The sequence below is a fragment of the Chrysoperla carnea genome, chromosome 1, assembly GCF_905475395.1.
Source record: "Chrysoperla carnea chromosome 1, inChrCarn1.1, whole genome shotgun sequence".
In the NCBI taxonomy this organism is placed as follows: Eukaryota; Metazoa; Arthropoda; class Insecta; order Neuroptera; family Chrysopidae; genus Chrysoperla; species Chrysoperla carnea.
Window position 1 is genome coordinate 123,923,335 of NC_058337.1, and position 19,786 is coordinate 123,943,120.

Genomic DNA, 19,786 nt, shown 5'->3' on the forward strand with positions numbered 1-19,786 from the left:
TTTTTTTAAATCTTTAAATCTACTAAAGATATCGAAATACTATTTTTTTAAATAATTTTTTAGTATTAATTTACTAGTGGACATAAAAAGCTGTAACTATGGAAAATCTTTAAAAAGTGTAAACGGAATTTAATTGTATGGTAGAAACAAAGAGGCATATCCTCATTAATTTTATAAGGGGGGATAATACCACATACTTTTTTGGTGTAGTAGGTCCGTCCATACTTGAAAAACAATTTATTTATCAATATATTTCTTTAAATCTTTACAAAAAAATGTAATATCATAAAGTACCTTCAAATTCCGGCTTTAAAAATAACCCCCCTTAATTTTATATAAATTTTTTTCTAATTTGAAAGTACTAACCAATTAGGGTGTTAAAATTTTCGAAATAACATGCCTCTAAGAAAAAAAAAATTTGAAAAATTGTAAGTACAAAAAAAGGATTGTAATAAAAAAAAGGTTTAAAATTTTATTTGACTATTTGCAATAAAAATATTGAAACACGGGACTAAGATATTGAAATCACTGATTGTATTTTAAATTTTTGCAAATTGTTTGCTGTTCTTCCTTCTTCAATAAGGTATTATTGTTAGTCAAAAATAAATCATGAAATTTGAAAAAAGCTAAAATTTATGTAAAAATATACTTAAATATTCTGATTTCGAATCATAAAAGCACATTTTTCTTGTAAAATATTAAAATTAATCGTAATTTTTAAACTGTATATCATGTGATTTAAAACGCGGATAAGTCCTGCTGTGATGTCATAGCGGTATGAGTCATAGACCATCAATTCGTTCAGTGTAGACAGCTGGATATAATGTATACATAGATAATACGTATTTATATTTATTATAATCAGATGTCTATGAATATATCTTTCAAAATTATTTGTGTTATTTCGTATAGTGATATCCATATTACGTCATCTAATTGGATGCCCACGTTTTTGACAGTTTAAAAAAGGTTTAAAATTTAATTTAAGTTTTTGGCAAGAAAGCGTGTGTATTTTTCCGAAATAAATTTTTTGTGGCTTTTTATTGGCAAAATCAACATTTTGAAGTACTTTTTCAAAAATAGTGGAATACCCTATTATCAAATAATTTAAACCTTCATCACATCTGTAAATTTTGTATTCTGAAATTACAAACATCTGACGTTTTGCTTTAAATATTAAGATTTAAATTTCTTCAAATTTTTGAAACTTTCGCTGCAATATTAAAATGGGTGACATTCGCTTTGTATTCAATTATTATTATCACTCAAAATATTATCATAATTAATGTTCAAATATTTGTAGTGGATTGAAATTACAAAACACATTTTTTTATCAATTAGTTCGGGTGAATGAAATTTGATAAAAATTTTTGAAATTTTTTATAAGATTATTAATTATTATCAAGACCTGGTTCCAATATTTCTACTACAATTAGTCAAATAATGCAAAAAAAAAATTGTATTAAAGAAAAAATAAAAAGTAAAAAAATCACCTATTGTGTAATATTAATTAATAATAATTAATAATTGTATTAATTAATTAATCAAACAAATAAATTATCAATTTCTTTTTATTATAAATTTAAACATCAATAAAAATACATTGTCTATATATAAATAATATATATACATATATAAAAATATTACTAGTTTTTTATTTTTTTAAAGAATGCTATAAAAATATTAATATGATTTCACATAATAACGGACGACATTAAACGTACTTTTTTTTTTAAAATATTAAACTATAAAATTAATAAGCATAAGCTTTTTTGGTAATGAGTTGTGGATGGAATGCTACTCTTTGAGTTTTACGATGTTTTTTAGGATTCAATAATATTTCATATTTTGATGGTGTTGTTGCAACGTTATTATAATGGATATGTTGTTGCTTTAAGTCGTTTAAACGATCACCTTGTGTACGATTGGGTGATGGTATGGATGCAAGTGGTTGATTCTTTGTTGGGTAAAGAGTATAATCCCGTAATGTTTTTAATAAGTAGTCTGTTGTAGTTAATTTTTTTATTTTTCTGGAAAACAAACGATTTTTATGTATTAAGATGTAAACTCATGGTGACGCTTGACGCTGGCTTTGAGCGTTAAATTAGGATTCACCTAGCTGAAATAAATAGAGTTATGTCCAGAGTGAAGTTGCAAAAATGACCGACAAAAAGGTATAATCATATCGAAAATCGATATCTAGAGTTATACATACTAAAAGTAATTCCTTAATATTATTTTTAATAAAGTACATAGTAAGCTAAGTTTTTTTTCCAGATAGCAGCATGGTCTAAACTTATCACGTGACCTAATTTGATGCTCAAACTCAGCGTCATTCGTCAGTATGAAAATATACCTTTAGAAGAGAAGAACGGGTTGAGAATGAACATAGTGAGAGAAAAACATCGATTCAGATCAAATAGAAATAATTAATTAAAGACTTATCATCTGAAGATAAGCAATTTCCTCTTACTGTTCTTATCTGAGTCCAATTTTGAACCTTTTTTCTGTGACCTAATTTGATGCTCAAATACATTAATTTAGATTTTTATAGCTCTCCCAGCCTCTTTCAATGTCCTAAGACATTTGTGTTTAATTTTTAGACTTTTAAAGAATCGAGAATGTGGAGATGTTATTTGTGCTGCCCTCACATCGTCTTATCCGACTTCGCTAAAAAGCGATTTTTTGTACCCGAGTCAAAGATAACACGAGATTCTCGTGATTACTTGAACAGTTCAGTTCAAAAATTTTGTTATAACGCACAGAGAGTTATAACAAATAACTCTCCGCAGCAGCTGTTAACACTTCAATAACCGCAGCAGCTGTTACCACTTCAATTTCAGCCATAGCAATGAGATACTTGCGTATTAAGACGAGTGTGGCGATGGGTTCTTCACTTCGGCTAACTTTAGCGAGAATACTCTGCGGGAGTGTCGAATGGAGGGTTGGAATTTTCATAAAATACGTCAGTGGAGTTTTAGAACCTGAAGCCTAATCAAATACATAGAGAAAGAAATTTATATGCTAAAATTATACTTACCGAGTAACTGATTCTATATTTTGTTGAACTAAATTAATTGACGGTTGAAGATTTGTATTATATACACTTTCGCATTGATGTAATCGATTGTTTCGTTGATAATTATTCATATTATATGGTGTATTATTCGAGGAAATGTAATCAGTATATGCACTACTCACTCGTGGCTTGTTTTCATTCTTTTTATCCGATAATTTAGCTCTGTTGTTAGTATTTCGAAAATTTATCGCATTTACTTCTGTATTTAAAAATGAATGAAAAAACAATTAGAGTTACATTATAAAATATACCTACACATAGCGGTAAATATGGGAACCAGTTTAAATTTCCAGTTCTGTCGAGAATATTTTTCTCTAATTTTGTTGTATGGAAAAGCTTTTGCCCCTTATCCTTCAAGTAGCTCTAAGAACTCCCATATTATTTATATCTGATTAAGTCTTTTTCTTAAAAAACGCATTGCCGGACTCCGATTGTTTTGTGACAACAGCGTCGAATAAACGCTCCTTTTCAACTTTACGTCGTCTCAAAACATACCTTAGATCAACAATTTCCGAAAAAGCAGTGCACAATATACATCGCGGTGTAGAGGTCGATGTGCTCAGAGTTTTGGATAAGTTTTTTTCTGTATCTCGCAGAATTAACTTATTGAAAAATAGTGACTGAATATCACAGTTTGACATAATAAAATTTTCTCTTACTCGTAAAAAGAGTGTTGTTTTTATTGACTTAATGACCTAACATGATAAACAAAAGTTTGAACCCCACTTCCCTTGGATGATTCCTGCGTACGGGCCTGGATGAAAGTATTCACAAACTAGTTTTTTTGTAATTATGCTAATGATATCAAATACATTTTTTAACATGATGTATTACCTTTAGACAAAACTCTCGTTTCTTGAGTTTTTTTTGGATTAACATAAAGTACAGTCATAACATCCTGATGTTTTTGATTGAGAGATTTTCGTAAATTATATTTTTCAGCATTTCCATTTAGATTTTGTAAATCCTTTAAATATGAGTCCTTGATCGTGTATTGAATGCCTTCTTCTGCATGATTGGTGGGAGGGGAATTTAAAACTTTTCTTCGTTTATTAAGTGATGTAGACGTAGAATATATATGCGCATTTACACATTTACTTGGTACGAATACAGGTGGTTTTGGTTTACTCGATATTTTTGGCTTTGTAACATGATCATAAGGTGAAGTGTTTTGCCTTGTTAAATATCTTGGGTAATTACCTAAAATTTTGTTTCAATTAATTTCTTAAATATCAAGTGGCAATAAGATTCGCTTAATCAATAGACTGTGATATCATAAAAAGCGAAAATTCTATAAATTTTCGGTTGAAAACTCAATTTCTTTTGTTCTCAAACTTACCGATTTACTTACTTGGCGATTGACGACTCAGAAACTAATATTTGATGGGTTATTGTCAATAGACCGATAGCAGCTGATTGAAAAATGGGCTTTAAGACTGCCTTTCCTTTTTTGGTAAGCCTTTTTACCAAAATCATATTTAAATACAAATGTAAAATTCAAATTTTCCAGGAACGGGTTTTAACGATATGTTAGAAGACACTCATCCAGTTTAAATAAATTTTCTCAAAAATTAAACTATTGTAGATTAATCGAATGATATCAAATTTTATTGAAATCGAAAAAATTTTTACAAACAAGACATAAACATAACACAATTTAAAATACCCCCGATTTGATAAAATTATACTTTTTTTTTTTATAAAACAAAAATGTTATTCTTCTTAAGAAACAATTTTATATTTTATTTTTCGCTTCTCCCGTGTTAGAAACAGCAGAGGTAGAGTTTAAATAAAGAAGGGTTTGAAAATACCAATTTTCAAACTGAGAAAACCGTATCCACATTGATTTATCCGTTTTTTTAACTTCAAACTTATGAAATTTTTCGTCTGTTTTGTTTTAAGCCGGGAGTGGTCAAAAGAATACAAGCTTGAGGAAGACAAATTTTATTATAAATTTTATTTTTACTTGATATTTTTTTGTCGAGTTTTTTCACTTGCGCATATTTTACTTTATACGATTTTGGTTCGTTGTTTAATCTCCACTGTTTCTTCCATCTTATACTGTAGATACCATATTTATGATGAGGGATTTTATCTTCTTGTCCAAAATTTTCTAATCTAATAAAAAACATTTGAATTAATTAAAATTGTACAGATAGTATACGACTGTCGGTTGATAGACAATATAGGACTGTTGAGTCGTACAGAGCAGGGATTTAGATAAACCTAGTCCAATAAAAGGAAAAATTTTTGGGTATACATACCTATATTCATTTCCTCGATCCCATAGATATTTTTCAACTTTTTCTAACCACCCTTGCTGTTGTCCAATAACGCACCCTGGACGACAAAGTCTTAACCACCCAATCGTTTCTCTGGCAGTCATATGATAGTGTTTAATAATATATGCTCCAATTAATGATCCTGTCCTACCCAAACCAGCCTTAAACATTACAATTATTTATATTAATATCAGGATTTTTAATTTATAAGAATATTTTTTTCTAAATCTATGTCTCAAGTTTCGTCTTGGAAAGAACCTGTACAGTAACTTTAGTGTTGTACACTTGCAATGAGTATTAGAACATACTATATGGTCTAAGTGTGTCCCATTCCAGGACAGTCTTAGACCATATTATAGTATTATTATTGAATATTGAAATATTTGAAGAAAAAAAATGGATACAAACTTTACAATGAACAGCAATTGGACCTTTAGTATTTTCGGCAATTCGTAGAAATTGGTTTAAAATTTGTTGTGGGGGCACAGTCCCATCATCAAAGTACATATCATAATGTTGAATACCAGCATTTGTAAAGCTAAAAATACAAAAGAGATATCTTTTACTTAAACCAGTGGCTTTGAATCAATCTGTTGGCTTTGCTAAAGAAACAACTGAAATGTATCCCGCAATCAAAATTGATCCGCTAGATGCTGGTAAGTATTGGTAAAGATCATGCAAGATGCAAATAATAAAATTTGTACAGTATGAAGATGACGGGTGTTTCAGGACGAATAGTAAATATTTAGGTACTTTAGTCAGTCGACGTCTTAAACAGCTCCAAATGATTCATGGAGTAGTGGCCGGAGACGGGCCAACCCTTTTACGGTATCACAACGGACCCTATGGTCTAAGTGTGTCCCACCCCAGGACAGCCACTCTAACCTAACCTTAGGTACATATTAAGCAATCAAAAAGAAACATGCAAGTTCCAAAACATGTGTCTTAATTCTTAACCGTTACAGAAATACATGGTTGTCATTATTTCTATAACGTTTGAGAATAAAACCTATTTGTAAACTACTTTTTTGTATTCCAGTCCCCATTTTTAAATTCAAAATGATAATAAAATGTGAACTCTTACACTGATTCATCGTACAACTTATTATTGAGCCGTATGACGGCTCGAACATTATTATCCAAGAAATAATTAATATAATATGATGCCGAATGACAACTAACACCTGGTTCTAATCCATAATATTCTCCATGGTCCATAGGACCAATAAAAGCTAAAAACTTTCGTGGTAAAAGCCAATTTAAATCACCATGTTCTAGCATATTAAAATGGTTGTATTCATGCACATCAAAATCCTCAAAATTGAAGAAACCAAACAATTGTGCTTTGTACACCGCAGATAAAACATCACTTAAACGTATTGTATATCCTGAGCCTCCACCTTGCGATGCATCCAAAAATGGCCTAGAATTATAAGAACAATCGTTTTTTCTAAATTTTTTTTTTTGAAGGGTATACAAAACATGACGGTCGTGACATGAGGGAAGTGGTTGAAAGTCGAATTTGGAGTTGATCGGATTCAAATTGAATGAAGCTTGCGTTGCAGTCTCACCAGTAGGTAAAGCTCAGTTAGTCAAGAGTTATTTATTTTAATTAAAATTTTTTGCACTATCTTCAAATTTTGATACACGTCTCATACAAAATTTCTTCCCTTATTTCACTATATTAAGGCCTGGATTTTCAAAAAACCTTCCCTATAGCGTTCAACTAGGCATGTAACGAGATCCTCTGCAAAATTTCATTTTTCAAGACTGATCGGTTTACGCTATGCGTTGTCTTTCAGGGAAACAGTTTTTTTTTTTATTGCGTATAATACGATTAAAAAAATATTTCACTTCCCCCATGAGCTTATATGGACGAAAATCAAAATTTTTGTTTTCTATTTACTTGTATGGTGGCAAATGATACGTTAATATTTTAAATATATCACGCGGCATAAATCCCAAAGAGATGATACTGTATGATCCAATCAAACATGCAGCATTTGCCCGTTTACACTCATTTGGTGTTGTATAATGAATTATACGTTTTGTCGTAAAATTACTTAAATATTGTGTTAATTTACAATAATACTTGTAAAGACATGAAATACTTAATGGTCCAAAATCACTATAATAGCTATTATATTGTAATTCATTATCGATGCAAAAGTATATGCTGTCATGATTATTCTTAATTTTTTTATCGGCTGATATTGTCATAAAATATAATCTGAAAAGTAAACAAAAAAATTCGATTAATATCAACTTTTTCGTATCGATGTTTACATAACATGGCTAAGCATATTTTGTTTACTAAATAACGATTCCGTTATTTAATAGATAATAAATTGAAGAAAACAAGCAATTTGCTGTTAATGGCGTTAAATTTGTCCCAACATATAACCGTACTCATGCTTCTAATCCCATTTTCATAAACAGTTTTATTGTTGAATAGAAACAGCTATATTAGAGTATTGTGGTTGTGACAGAAATAACTATAGTAGAAGTTTGTAAACATCAGAAAAAATTTGTAGAAGTAGTCGAAGAAGAAGTTTGTGGTACAGTATCGACAAAAAATATACCTCATTTCCCTACAAGTTCATATACTCTTACCGCGCATATAATCCAAAAGTTTTTTGTCAATATTGTAGCATAGAATTTGTACAAAAAATGGTTTTCTAATTATAAAAATAAATAATTTTAACTTCCCAATAAATCAGATCAGGCACAAAAAGTCATATAAACTGGAAAACTTACTTATTATGAATGATTTCACAACAATGTTCAATATTTTGACTGACGAAGTTAAACTCCATACCTGATAAGGCAACGAAAAGGTGAAAATGTTTGAAAATTTGATTCGATCAGTTAGCGAATGTTCACATAATATTTGTAATTTTTAATAAAATAAACAAGTATCTTCTAAGTTACGATGATCGTCAGCGCACGTTAATAAATAAATGTAAAATAAGAGCAGATAATTTATAAGAAATGCCAGAATGAAATAAATAACTGCGTAATATCTATACATCGTCCATAATTTTGTGAACTTGAAGATTTTTTTAATGGATTATTAAATTTAAAATGTGTTATTAAAAATATGTGATAGGTAATTTTGAATAAATATCAAAAAATTTATATTGACATTTAAAATTTTTGTTTAAAAAAAATTCTTCTCATTTTTAACATCAGGAGGCTTGGAGATTAAAACTATTTTCTGAACACTGTCCACTTAGATTTATCATCTTATTTAGGCAAACTTAAAATTAATCATTTTCATCTGTCTTTTCTATTTTTACAGGAACAAGTAATATATACAAAATAAAAAAAAACCCCTGACAAATTCGGGTTTGCTTTGTAGGTCTCTCCAAGCTAAACCGATTTTCTTGAAACATAGCTAAGAACACTCTCCATTAAATTACATTTCAAAAAAAAATTTAAATCAGTTTATCCGTTTAGGAGCTACGATGCTACAGAGAGACACGTACATATCGGTCAAACTTATATTATAACAAACGATCTTTTTGGGTCGGTGGTTAAACTGTAGTTGTCATTTCATTAATCCCAATAAAAAATAATATATTTGAAAGTTAACATAAAATTTCAATTTCTTTCGACCATCAGAAATCAGAATAAACTTCAATACTCCCACCCTTAGAAATATTAAACCTTTCCATCTTTCACGATTAATACCTTTATAAGGTTGCAGTCATAGTCCATTGAAATGTTACAATTTTAGGACCAAACTGAACATTTTTGGGAGGACGCGATTTTATTTGTGGAACAGTTAGGGGGGGTGAATACAACCTTAACCCCAAGTTTGTGGGGTTGGCGCCCTTGTCCCCCGCCCGCCATCTTGAAAAAAGGGGTGGAAACATATTTTTAGCTATATCTTGTAAACTATTGATTTCTCCAAAAATTTGTAACAAATTGTCGTGGCTACAATTGTTTATGTGATTTTTTGCAATAAACTTAAAATTTAAAAAGTTATGAACAAAAAAGTGACAAAATTTTGTCAAAAATTTTTTTGTTTAATAACTTTTTTTCTTGTCATTTTATCATAAAATTAGATCAGAGCAATATTATAGAGAATACGTTTATGAACATTTCCCCGCAAATTTTATTAATTTTTGTTAATTTTTAACGTAGTTACAGCGCTCCAAAGTTGACCGGGTTTATCAATGCGCATGATAACTCTGCTAAAACAACATGTTTACCTTATTCTCGTTTTTTAATAACATATTTAATAAGCTGTTTCTTCTTCGTCATGCTATTCTTTTAGTTGTGCTATATAGTTTGCCACATGTAGACGTATTGAAAATTGTGAATATTATTTTCAGTTTAATCAATAATATTTTTACACACATGCGAGAAAGGGAAAAATTGACAAAATTTTGTCACTTTTTTGCTCATAACTTTTTAAATTTTAAGTTTATTGCAAAAAATCACATAAACAAAATTGTAGCCACGACAATTTGTTACAAATTATGCCTTTACAAATTTTTGGAGAAATCAATAGTTTACAAGATATAGCTAAAAATATGTTTCCACCCCTTTTTTCAAGATGGCGGGCGGGGGACAAGGGCGCCAACCCCACAAACTTGGGGTTAAGGTTGTATTGACCCCCCCCCCTACGTGTTCCACAAATAAAATCGCGTCCTCCCAAAAATGTTCAGTCAATGTAACATTTCAATGATGCTAGGAAAAAAATTTTGTAATAGGTGTTCATAAAATCACCTAATTAGTCCATTTCCGGTTATCCGTCCGTCCGTCTGTGGATACGATAACTCAAAAACGAAAAAAGATATCGAGCTGAAATTTTTACAGCGTACTCAGGACTTAAAAAGTGAGGTCAAGTTCGTAAATGAGCATCATAGGTCAATTGAGTCTTGGGTCCGTAGGACCCATCTTGTAAACGGTTAGAGATAGAACAAAAGTTTAAATGTAAAAAATGTTCCTTATCAAAAATTAAACAAATTTTGTTTGAAACATTTTTTCGTAAACATCACTGTTTACCCGTGAGGGTGCCAATTAGGCGGAAATTTTATAATATGTACTATACTTGATTATCAGTTATGTATGTGTCACATGTTTGTATGTGTAATGTGATAAAGAAATCAACACTGACTATGCATGGTATTTCAACAATTAACGCAGTCAATTGTTTGTTTTCACTTGTTTAATTAATAAACTCGTTCCATTGAAACAGGGGGGAAAATATTAAAGTTTCTTACACCTTTGAAGATGGTTAGTCAAGATAGAGAATACCCTTTCTTGGACACTTTTTATACACAGATAGTCTGCCATAGGCACTCTGTATATTTGTGATGAAAATATGAGGTTAGGTAAGGTTTGAAAAGTCCGTTGTAATGTCGAAAAAGGTTTAAGCCATCCCCGGCCATTACTCCACGAACCATTTGTAGCTGTTTAAGAACTGCTTTGACGTTATTCAAATTAAGATGAGCATTTCTGTGAGCTGTATTATGCATTTTGTTAAAATATATCCCCTTAAGGACCCACAATAAAAATATTTAGCTAGATTATAAAATTATTAATTAGCTAGACCGGTTTCGATTGCTTTGGCAATCCTCTTCAGTAGCATTAAACCTCTTAAAATTAAAAAAATATTTACAAATCCGAAAGAGACCGCATCACACTGAAACAAATAATAATAAAATATTACCCTTAAAATTAAAATAAAATTATTTACCCGATTATAATAATTATTATTATAATCGGGTAAATAATTTTATTTTAATTTTAAGGGTAATATTTTATATATTTTAACAAAATGCTTTGACGTTAACGAATTTACAGTGACAGAGAAGATGAGTCATCGTTTCTTCTTCCAACCCACTGTCACAGTTCCTGCAATAATCGTGATACATTGTCAGGCCCAGGCGTTCAGCGTGTCTGCTGCTTAGCCATTGTCCTGTAATAGCCGCAAAAATTTTGCTTATAAGATTCTTTGAAGCGATATAAGATCTTCGGAATGCCAACGATTATACTCAGACCAGATCTAGCAAGCTCACCGGCTTCACAATTCCTTGGCATGCCCCTGTGTCTCGGTACCTATGCCAGCTCATAAGGACGATATGAAAATATAAAGAAAAAATTATTTATATTTATATAAAAATGTGATTTATTTATAATTCTTTAACAATACAATTAACTATAATTAAAAATAATATACAACTTTATAACATTGATCAAAACATCGCGAACGAATTGATCCTCTTTTTATATTATGTTTACTTATATCGCAATATCCTCATATGACACACTATCAGATTCAGGCCCTTCCAAACGATTTTTAATATGATCAATTGTATTTACAAAATGTTTATTGATTTGTTCAGTTTCTTCTGATACTTCTAAATTTGGTAATTCTTCACGTATTTTACCAATTAATTGATTTAATATTTGTATATTAACTTGATCGTTTCCTAAATCAAACGATACACAATTATTGTATTTGTTTAAATAAAATCAAGGGTTTTATTTTGTCTTACCTTTTTCATAGAAGAATAAATAATGATTTAATAATTCAACAAATAATTGTACTTGAACGGAAACATCCATACATTGGTTGGCAATACGTGCACCTTTTTTCAGACAATCTAATACACGTTTACCATCTCGCATCTAAAAAATTTATACATAAAATAATTCAGCTTATTACCAACCATTTATCAATAGAAACCCAGTTTTTTTTAATCCATGATTATTTTAATAATAGGGAATATTCATGTATTTTTTTATATTTTTAATTCATTGTTTACACCGTTATAACAAAGTAAAAAATATAAATACTGCTTAAAAATGCTGTATTTAAGTGAAAAAAAATTTTTTAAATACATTATAATTTTGAAATATTTAAACGCAGTTTTTTGGCGCTCTCTGTTGATGACGTATAAGTACGTGATCTGTCAATTGGTGACAGTTCAATGTATAATTTACATTTAAAAAAAATGAATTTACAACATAGAATTTACACTCGTTATTATTAAGTTTTCTAATAAAAAGCCGTAGAATAGTATAATTTAATGAAATACTATATAAAATGTAAGTAATTAATATCACACAGTATGCCAACAAATTTGACAAGCCCGTACTTTGATGTCACGTCCGTATAAAAATTTGAATTTCCGTTTTAGAAATTTTTAAATGCCCTCACAGAATTTGTACTTTTATTAATTATTTTTAAGTAATTAAAAAGATATTAATTTATAAAATAATGGTTTAGTTGAAATGTTCAGTCATTAAAGTTACGGAAGAAAAATATTTGAACCAAATTTAAATTTCATGAATATTCCCTATTTGAGAAAATTAAATAATTAAAATAATAATAAGTACGTACCTCTTCTCCATTTGTAGCTAAACTTTTACCACTCCAGAATAAATGTGAACATGTTGTAACACCACGACATTGATCTGGTTTTTTCAATAATTTACTTGCAGCTAGGGCACATTGTGTTCGTACTGGATCAGCATTCTCTTCACCAAAACATTTCATTTGTTCAAATGTTGCTACAATTAATGTGATTGCTGCTAATTGTGCCTTTGAATCACTAATTTCATCTTCGTATAATGAAAATGCTTGCGATAAAAATTCATATGCCACTGTTTCATGATTATCAAATTGTACTTCACCAATAGCAAGTGCTCCTTGTAAGAATAGCCGTAATGGTAATTCAGCGAGTTCGGCTTTCATTAATGCTGATATTGTTTGATGGCAAAATTGGAATATTTTTTGACATTTTTTCTCCCACATTTCATCCTAAATAATAAAAAAAAATTATTATCAATCAATTCGAGGAACTGAACCACCTGGTACTGAATAACAAAGCCAGATCGATCTGAGTACCGAAACACTGTGGCGTTAAAAGGAATGAAGCAACGGACTCGTTGGGACGAGAGGAGTCGTCTTAAACGGCCCTTTCACCTGAGCCTTCCATTCCCATAGCAAGATACTCCATAATTAACCAAATGAAGGAATGGCTACGACCAATCCATCTTTATTACTGGAATTTTGTTTAGGGCATGCGTCAGGCCAAACTGGTATAGTCACAGCAAGGCCATTTGACTGTCCTCGCTTGAAACTCACTAGAACACAGTTGAGAAGGGTGGTGAGACTCTTGGGAGGACACTGTCGTTTGAACTACCACTTTCATAAAATGGGGATCTCTGATTATCCCACTTGCAGGGCCTGTATGGAGGAAGATGAAACCTCCATACAAGTTATTTTCACATGCAGAAATCTGCAGGGCATCAGGTTTAGAGTGATTAAGTCCAAAACCTTGGACCAATGAATCCTGGGAGAAGTCTCGGCGGAGAAGCTGTGGACTTTCAGTGTAGGAACTAGAAAAAAATATTTTTCAAAATTCGAGTTTTCTGTATTCACCAACAGTCTATCTGATGGGCAAAGATAATTTTGAGGAATGTCAATGTACTCTTTTTTAAAAGAAGAGCCTCTGAAAAGTAATGAACTTTATTAAAAACTGGAAAAATTTTAAAGCAAAGATTTAATACAGGTTAATGAGTTTTTTTACAGAGGGTAGCGCAATGATCCTTGGGTTGATTATCTCGCAATAATTCGATCCAGAGTCCAAAAAAATAAACACAAATTAAAATATCTTACCTCATTTTGTTGAGCTTTATATTTAAATGCCAATTGATAAGCTTGAAATACTAATGGTGGTAGTGTGAATTTGATTCGTGTTGATCCACCCGTTGAAAAATGTTTTCTGGCGATTGATAAAATCAAATATTGTTGATCTGCATTATCAGATTTTAATAAATGTATAAAACGACCTAAAAGACTTTGTTCCTCCATGAAATCTTCCGGATCTTCCATCTGAGCTGGTGGTTGATCTTTTTGATCGCATATTAATGTGGAAATCATTTGTAATATTGTGTCAACCTAGAAAAATATAATTTTCGCAGTTTATTATTATTCTCAAAGTGAACTAATAAAAAAAAAGTATGTATGTAGAATGTCTCGCAATGACTGCATTCGGACAATTATAGGTAGACGTAAAAAATACAAAGATACAAAAAAGAAAATCGGTCTCCGTTTTCGGATTTATTTGAGTAATTAGGACACAAAACCCTTTCTTAATTGAGACCTACAATATAAAATCAATATTCTCTCGAAACTTCCAACTTCAATCGTTAGTCTGGGTGTCGATATATCAATCGGGACATTGGCTTTTCTCTCTCCAGATAATCCCCCCCACGCCGCCCGAAATGTTTCTGATTTTAAATAATGTACAAAAAGAATCATTTAAAAAAAAAATATCAAAATCGGATCTGTTATTGAGGACTTCCGAGTAAAAACATTCATTGATACGTCTAGAATACCGGCTCTGAAAAACAAAACGAACTTACTTGTTCTTGTGTTGGTATATAAGTTTCATTATCCAATGCATTTTGTATCAAATAAACAGCAATCTGTTTCCGTCCAGAATAATCAAAATATTCCAATAATTCACGATAATATTGTAATTTTAAAACCGTCAATAAATCATCATAATGATCAATTGGTATTTTCATTAAACGACTTAATTCTTTCGAAACTGGTGTTTTCGATTCAATTTTTTTAATACCCAATTTTTCAAAGATTTTCACCGTCGTTGACATCACTTTATCAATATAATCAACACGTTTTGGATAGCATTTATGTGCTAGATTTATTAAAGCCACTTGTAATGATACAATATCTTCTGGTGGCATATCTTGACGTGTTTGTATTATTGTTGCAACTTGATCACTAAATACTTCGAATAGTTGTACTTTACTTAATATGATTTCAGGATTATCGGTATTATCGATATTATCACCAGATACTGAATTTGTTGTGTTATTTGTATCTTTTGATTGTGACGAAGAGTTTTCAACACGTTGACTAAATGTTGCTAGACGATCGATTAATACGATTATAATATTTTTTACATTAACACCTGGTTGTAATTCAGCACACGATTTTAAAAATGCGTTTAATGTTTGTAGATGAAATTCATCGGGAAATACCTTCAATTTTTATAGATAAATTATTAGCAAGAAGATTCTTTTTTTTTAAACATTATTCGATAAACTTTGGAATTAATCTTTTCGATATTTCTTTAGATTTATTGTTTTTTTGTAGCAATTTTGATTTGACAGTGAATAGCTTGATCCAAGAAAGTTCGTACGAGGTTGAATAATAGCGAGTTTTAATAATAAATGAACTAGTGTCCGACCGATTAATCGGCTGTCGCCACAACCTTCGGCCGAAGCCGAAGGTTTAAAAACATGATTTTAAAACTTTAATATTATAGTTGATCTCTTGAAGTTGATCTAGAGATTATGATCTCTAGAAGTTGATCTAGAAGTCAATATAAGGATGATTAAAAAAATTACCTTGAAATTTATTTCAAAATAATAGCATTTAGAACAGTTAGTTCAATTCCGACGTTTGCTAGGAACTTTCGGCCAAACCTTCGGCTTCGGTCTGAATTCGTTTCTCCATTTGATGCATTGGAAAAATTTTAATTTTAAGTTTATCGAATAATTTTAATTACTTTTTACATACCTGAATAATACATTCCATTAAATACTCCTGAGCAATTGCATCCCGACAACTGACAACTTGTTCTAATATACCAGGTAGAACCAACTATAAAAATAACATTGTTTTTAATAATTTCTTAAAATTTACTATTAATTTTAGGGCAGATTCCTGTGGCATAGAAAATGAATTTGCTCTTCGAGTATTCTACTCTAGAGAGTTTTTGAAAGAGGAGTGTGCTCTTCTACCATAAGAACTTGCAACTATTTTTGTAATAAATTACCTTTTTATATTTATCTAAATTTACACTTTCCAATTGTGATAATCGTACTAGATTTGTTCCAACTAAAATACGTAATTCTTCCCGTTCACGTTCACGACGTTCTTTTTCTCTGGAATGACCTTGATGTTGCATACGTACCCATAATTTATTCATTTCAGCAAAATTCATTAAAACAAAATCCACAGAATCTTTAACCTAAAATGTTAAATAGTGGGCGTTTGAATCTATGTAATTATATCCCGAATTCGTGATCAGCGATCTTGAAAAATTCCAAGAGGCAATTACCGAGGCGAAATTTATAATTTTTAAATTTTTTTAAAACATTTTTAATTCTATGGGTGGTTGTAATGGGGTTGTATCAATCATCAGTTGCTCTTTTGATCGCAGTTGCTTTTTGATCCCGAAAACCTTCGAGAGCATTTTTTTATTCTGTTTCACTACTTTTCGACTTATTAAATGGTTATTTTCTTCGATCGGTTTGAACCCTTCCTTTGAATATCCTTACACAATTCGCTGTTTGGGCAAACTATGGCAAAAATAAATTCCTTGTTCGCTAAGTAGCAAATATATACACCACTACTGTCATATTAAGCGCTGTTTCATAAAAACTGACATCTTAGGAAAACAGGAGGCGTATATTTATGGATAAGATGGGTAGAAACCCAACATGGACCGAAAAGGGGTGTGTTAAAACAATAAATCTACCAATTCCATCTATCAGTACTTTAAAGAAGACCATACAATAAATCAAATTCTCTAACTGAAATAAGATTAAGTACAAATAGCAGAATCGCGATAGTTTTCGAGAAACAGGGACGTCGAAACGATAATAATACAAAAATAAAACATAAGAGAGGTACCACAAATGGTTCTCTAGCACCTAGACCAAGTTTACCCTCCTATAGAACAATCTGTAACCCGAAAGCGAAGGAATCTTCGGGTAAGAGATGCTGTTTTAAGTAGATGAAGCTATAGAATTTTATCGAAGCCAGGTGCCACGCAGAAAGCCCACAGTTTCTCCAGTAGGATCTCTCCCAGGATTTATGGATCCAAGGTTTCGGACTCGAACATTCTGAAATCTGACGCCCTGCAGATTTATCACGGGCAAATAACGTATAAGGAGGTATCGCTTTCCTCCATACAATCTTTCAAATGCGATCATGAAGGAGCAGACAATTTAATTATATTGAAAACAAATCACTTACATTGCCTTCAGGATCATTATCTGTTTCCGGTGAATCAGGTAAAACATTTCGTGTACATTGTAACAAATAATTACGTAAGAATAAACCACGTAATGGATGCTGTACACCTCGACACATTTCAACTAAATCTTTTAATAAATCACGTTTTAATAATGGATTTGTTTTAATATAAACAAGTCCAACTGTAATTAATAAATATAAACGTGGTAAAATATTTCCAGCATATTGTACCAATTCATATAAATCACAAACTTTACGTCCTTTTTGAAATTCTTCAACTAAATATAATTCTAAATGTCTTAGTTCGTCAGTGATTGCCATATCTAAGAAAGAAAGAAATCTTTGTGAATAAAAATACTTTTATCAATAGAGAATATTCATGAAATTTAAATTTGGTTCAAATATTTTTCTTCCGTAACTTTAATGACTGGACATTTCAGCTAAACCATTATTTTAGTAATTAATATCTTTTTAATTACTTAAAATTAATTAATAAAAGTATAAATTCAGTGAGGGCATTTAAAAATTTCTAAAACGGAAATTCAAATTTTTATACGAACGTGACATCAAAGTACGGGCTTGTCAAATTTGTTGACATTCTGTATGATATTAATTACTCACATTTTATATGGTATTTCATTAAATTATACTATTCTACGGCTTTTTATTCTAACTTAATAATAACGAGTGTAAATTCTGTGTTGTAAATTCATTTTTAAAGTGTAAATTATACATTGAACTGTCACCAATTGACAGATCACGTACTTATACGTCATCGACAGAGAGCGCCAAAAAACTGCGTTTAAATATCTCAAAATTATAATGTATTTTAAAAATTTTTTTACACTTAAATACAGCATTTTTAAGCAGTATTTATATTTTTTACTCTGTTATAACGGTGTAAACAATGAATTAAAAATATAAAAAAAATACATTAATATTCCCTATTATTTATAATTTTTATTTTACAAAAGAATTGTATGACTTTTCGCTCGCATCTTTTCAGAAATGTAAACTTGATTCACAATATAGTAAAATAGTGCGTTAGTTTAATAAATAATATTTTAATAAAGGTTTTCAGAACTATTTTATAAATTATTCCAAATTTAAATACTTATTTTTCTAATTAGAAATATAAAAAAAACTACATACATAACTCGTAGTAACTTTTCGGTGATAATAAACTTGTTCGAAGTTCACCAACCATGGCACTTGCATGCTTTAAAGCATCCATTAACTTATTCTTATCTAACCATCGTTTCATATTAAAAGCTTGTGCTTTTACTTGTGCTAAAGCTTCATCAAGAAGTTTTTCTTGTTCTTCAACCGGTGATAATTGTGGTGTCATTGGCTTAATAGAAAAAGATTTATTAATTATAATTATAAATTAAATTGGAATTCAATTGTGAATTGTGAATAATTCGTGTTAAAAATTCGGAAAATATTATATTTCATTACATACTAATTTTGATGTTTTTTTATTATAAAGTAAAGCTATTGAGGTCCCTAATGCATGATAGTCCATGTTGTAACACGTTTTAAATTTAATTGAAAACTAAAAAATATTTTATTTACCATTTTTGTTATAAATTTGACAGTTTCTTAACAGCTATTGACACCTAACAGCGGTTCTAGGGATTTTCATATTTATTTTACAAACCCTGTATTCAGTTTTATAAAGGCTTGTACAAATCATTAACAACTTCATGGTTTACGATTATTTATGACGTCACATGTATAATAAAAAAACGTATTTTATAAATTTAAAAAATTTTGAATTCTACATAGTAAATATTTTTAATTCAAGGCAATAAAGGTGCTTTTTATTAATATTAAAAGCAATAATGGTCTTTCAAGCGTTTCAAGGGCATTTCATAATGAAATAAACAAAAAAGTTATTAATACTACGTAATGACGTACGTAACGTCACTAAAACAAACCTACTGATCGGTCCAAATGATTGGACAACTGTAATAATTCAATCAAAATAATCATATGGTACTTGGTCCGTAATAAACATTCCCCTGTAAAGAATGGGATTGCCAGGAATGCTGTATAGGCTCAGACTAGCACTCTGGTAAGAATTGTCCTGGAGGACGCAGCTAACTATAATAGATCAATCTTTGCACAGAAAGTAGAGCGTTTAAACTGGTCAAGCTCATTAAAAACACACTTCGCAGGATTAGGTTAAAGAAGAATTTACAAGTGCTTGGATATATTTTTATTTACGAAATTTGACATAGAAGACATGATCTCGGATCTCCATTATTCTGACCTAATACATATTGACCACCCTTTGAGATTAAAGCAGAAAGAATCGATGTAATCCGAGTCTTGTCGGTATAATCTCCATAATGTCGATAGCCTGAGTCTCGCCTAATTAAGAAA

At 30.3% G+C, this 19,786-nt stretch overlaps 2 protein-coding genes across 3 annotated transcripts; both read right to left on the bottom strand.

The window, feature by feature from the left end:
• Positions 1 to 1,753: 1,753 nt before the first annotated feature.
• LOC123294184 (tyrosine-protein phosphatase CDC14-like) lies at positions 1,754 to 7,948 on the bottom strand. The gene is made up of 9 exons (XM_044875294.1): positions 7,944 to 7,948; positions 7,268 to 7,537; positions 6,446 to 6,784; positions 5,770 to 5,899; positions 5,344 to 5,522; positions 5,046 to 5,197; positions 3,914 to 4,279; positions 3,041 to 3,278; positions 1,754 to 2,030 (listed from the first exon to the last, which is right to left on the bottom strand). The coding sequence occupies exons 1-9, from the start codon at positions 7,946 to 7,948 to the stop codon at positions 1,754 to 1,756; spliced, it is 1,956 nt and encodes a 651-aa protein (XP_044731229.1).
• Positions 7,949 to 11,526: 3,578 nt separating this feature from the next.
• On the bottom strand, positions 11,527 to 19,053 carry LOC123297984 (vacuolar protein sorting-associated protein 35). Of its 2 annotated transcripts, none has more exons than XM_044879842.1 (10): positions 18,974 to 19,053; positions 18,551 to 18,749; positions 17,399 to 17,721; positions 16,194 to 16,388; positions 15,935 to 16,018; positions 14,752 to 15,393; positions 14,003 to 14,284; positions 12,722 to 13,141; positions 11,874 to 12,006; positions 11,527 to 11,807 (listed from the first exon to the last, which is right to left on the bottom strand). In XM_044879842.1, the coding sequence occupies exons 1-10, from the start codon at positions 18,974 to 18,976 to the stop codon at positions 11,617 to 11,619; spliced, it is 2,472 nt and encodes an 823-aa protein (XP_044735777.1). In that variant the 5' UTR covers positions 18,977 to 19,053; the 3' UTR covers positions 11,527 to 11,616. The 2 variants fall into 2 exon arrangements, with proteins under 2 accessions (XP_044735777.1, XP_044735768.1); XM_044879833.1 differs by lacking the exon at positions 18,974 to 19,053 and adding an exon at positions 18,861 to 18,931.
• Positions 19,054 to 19,786: the final 733 nt, after the last annotated feature.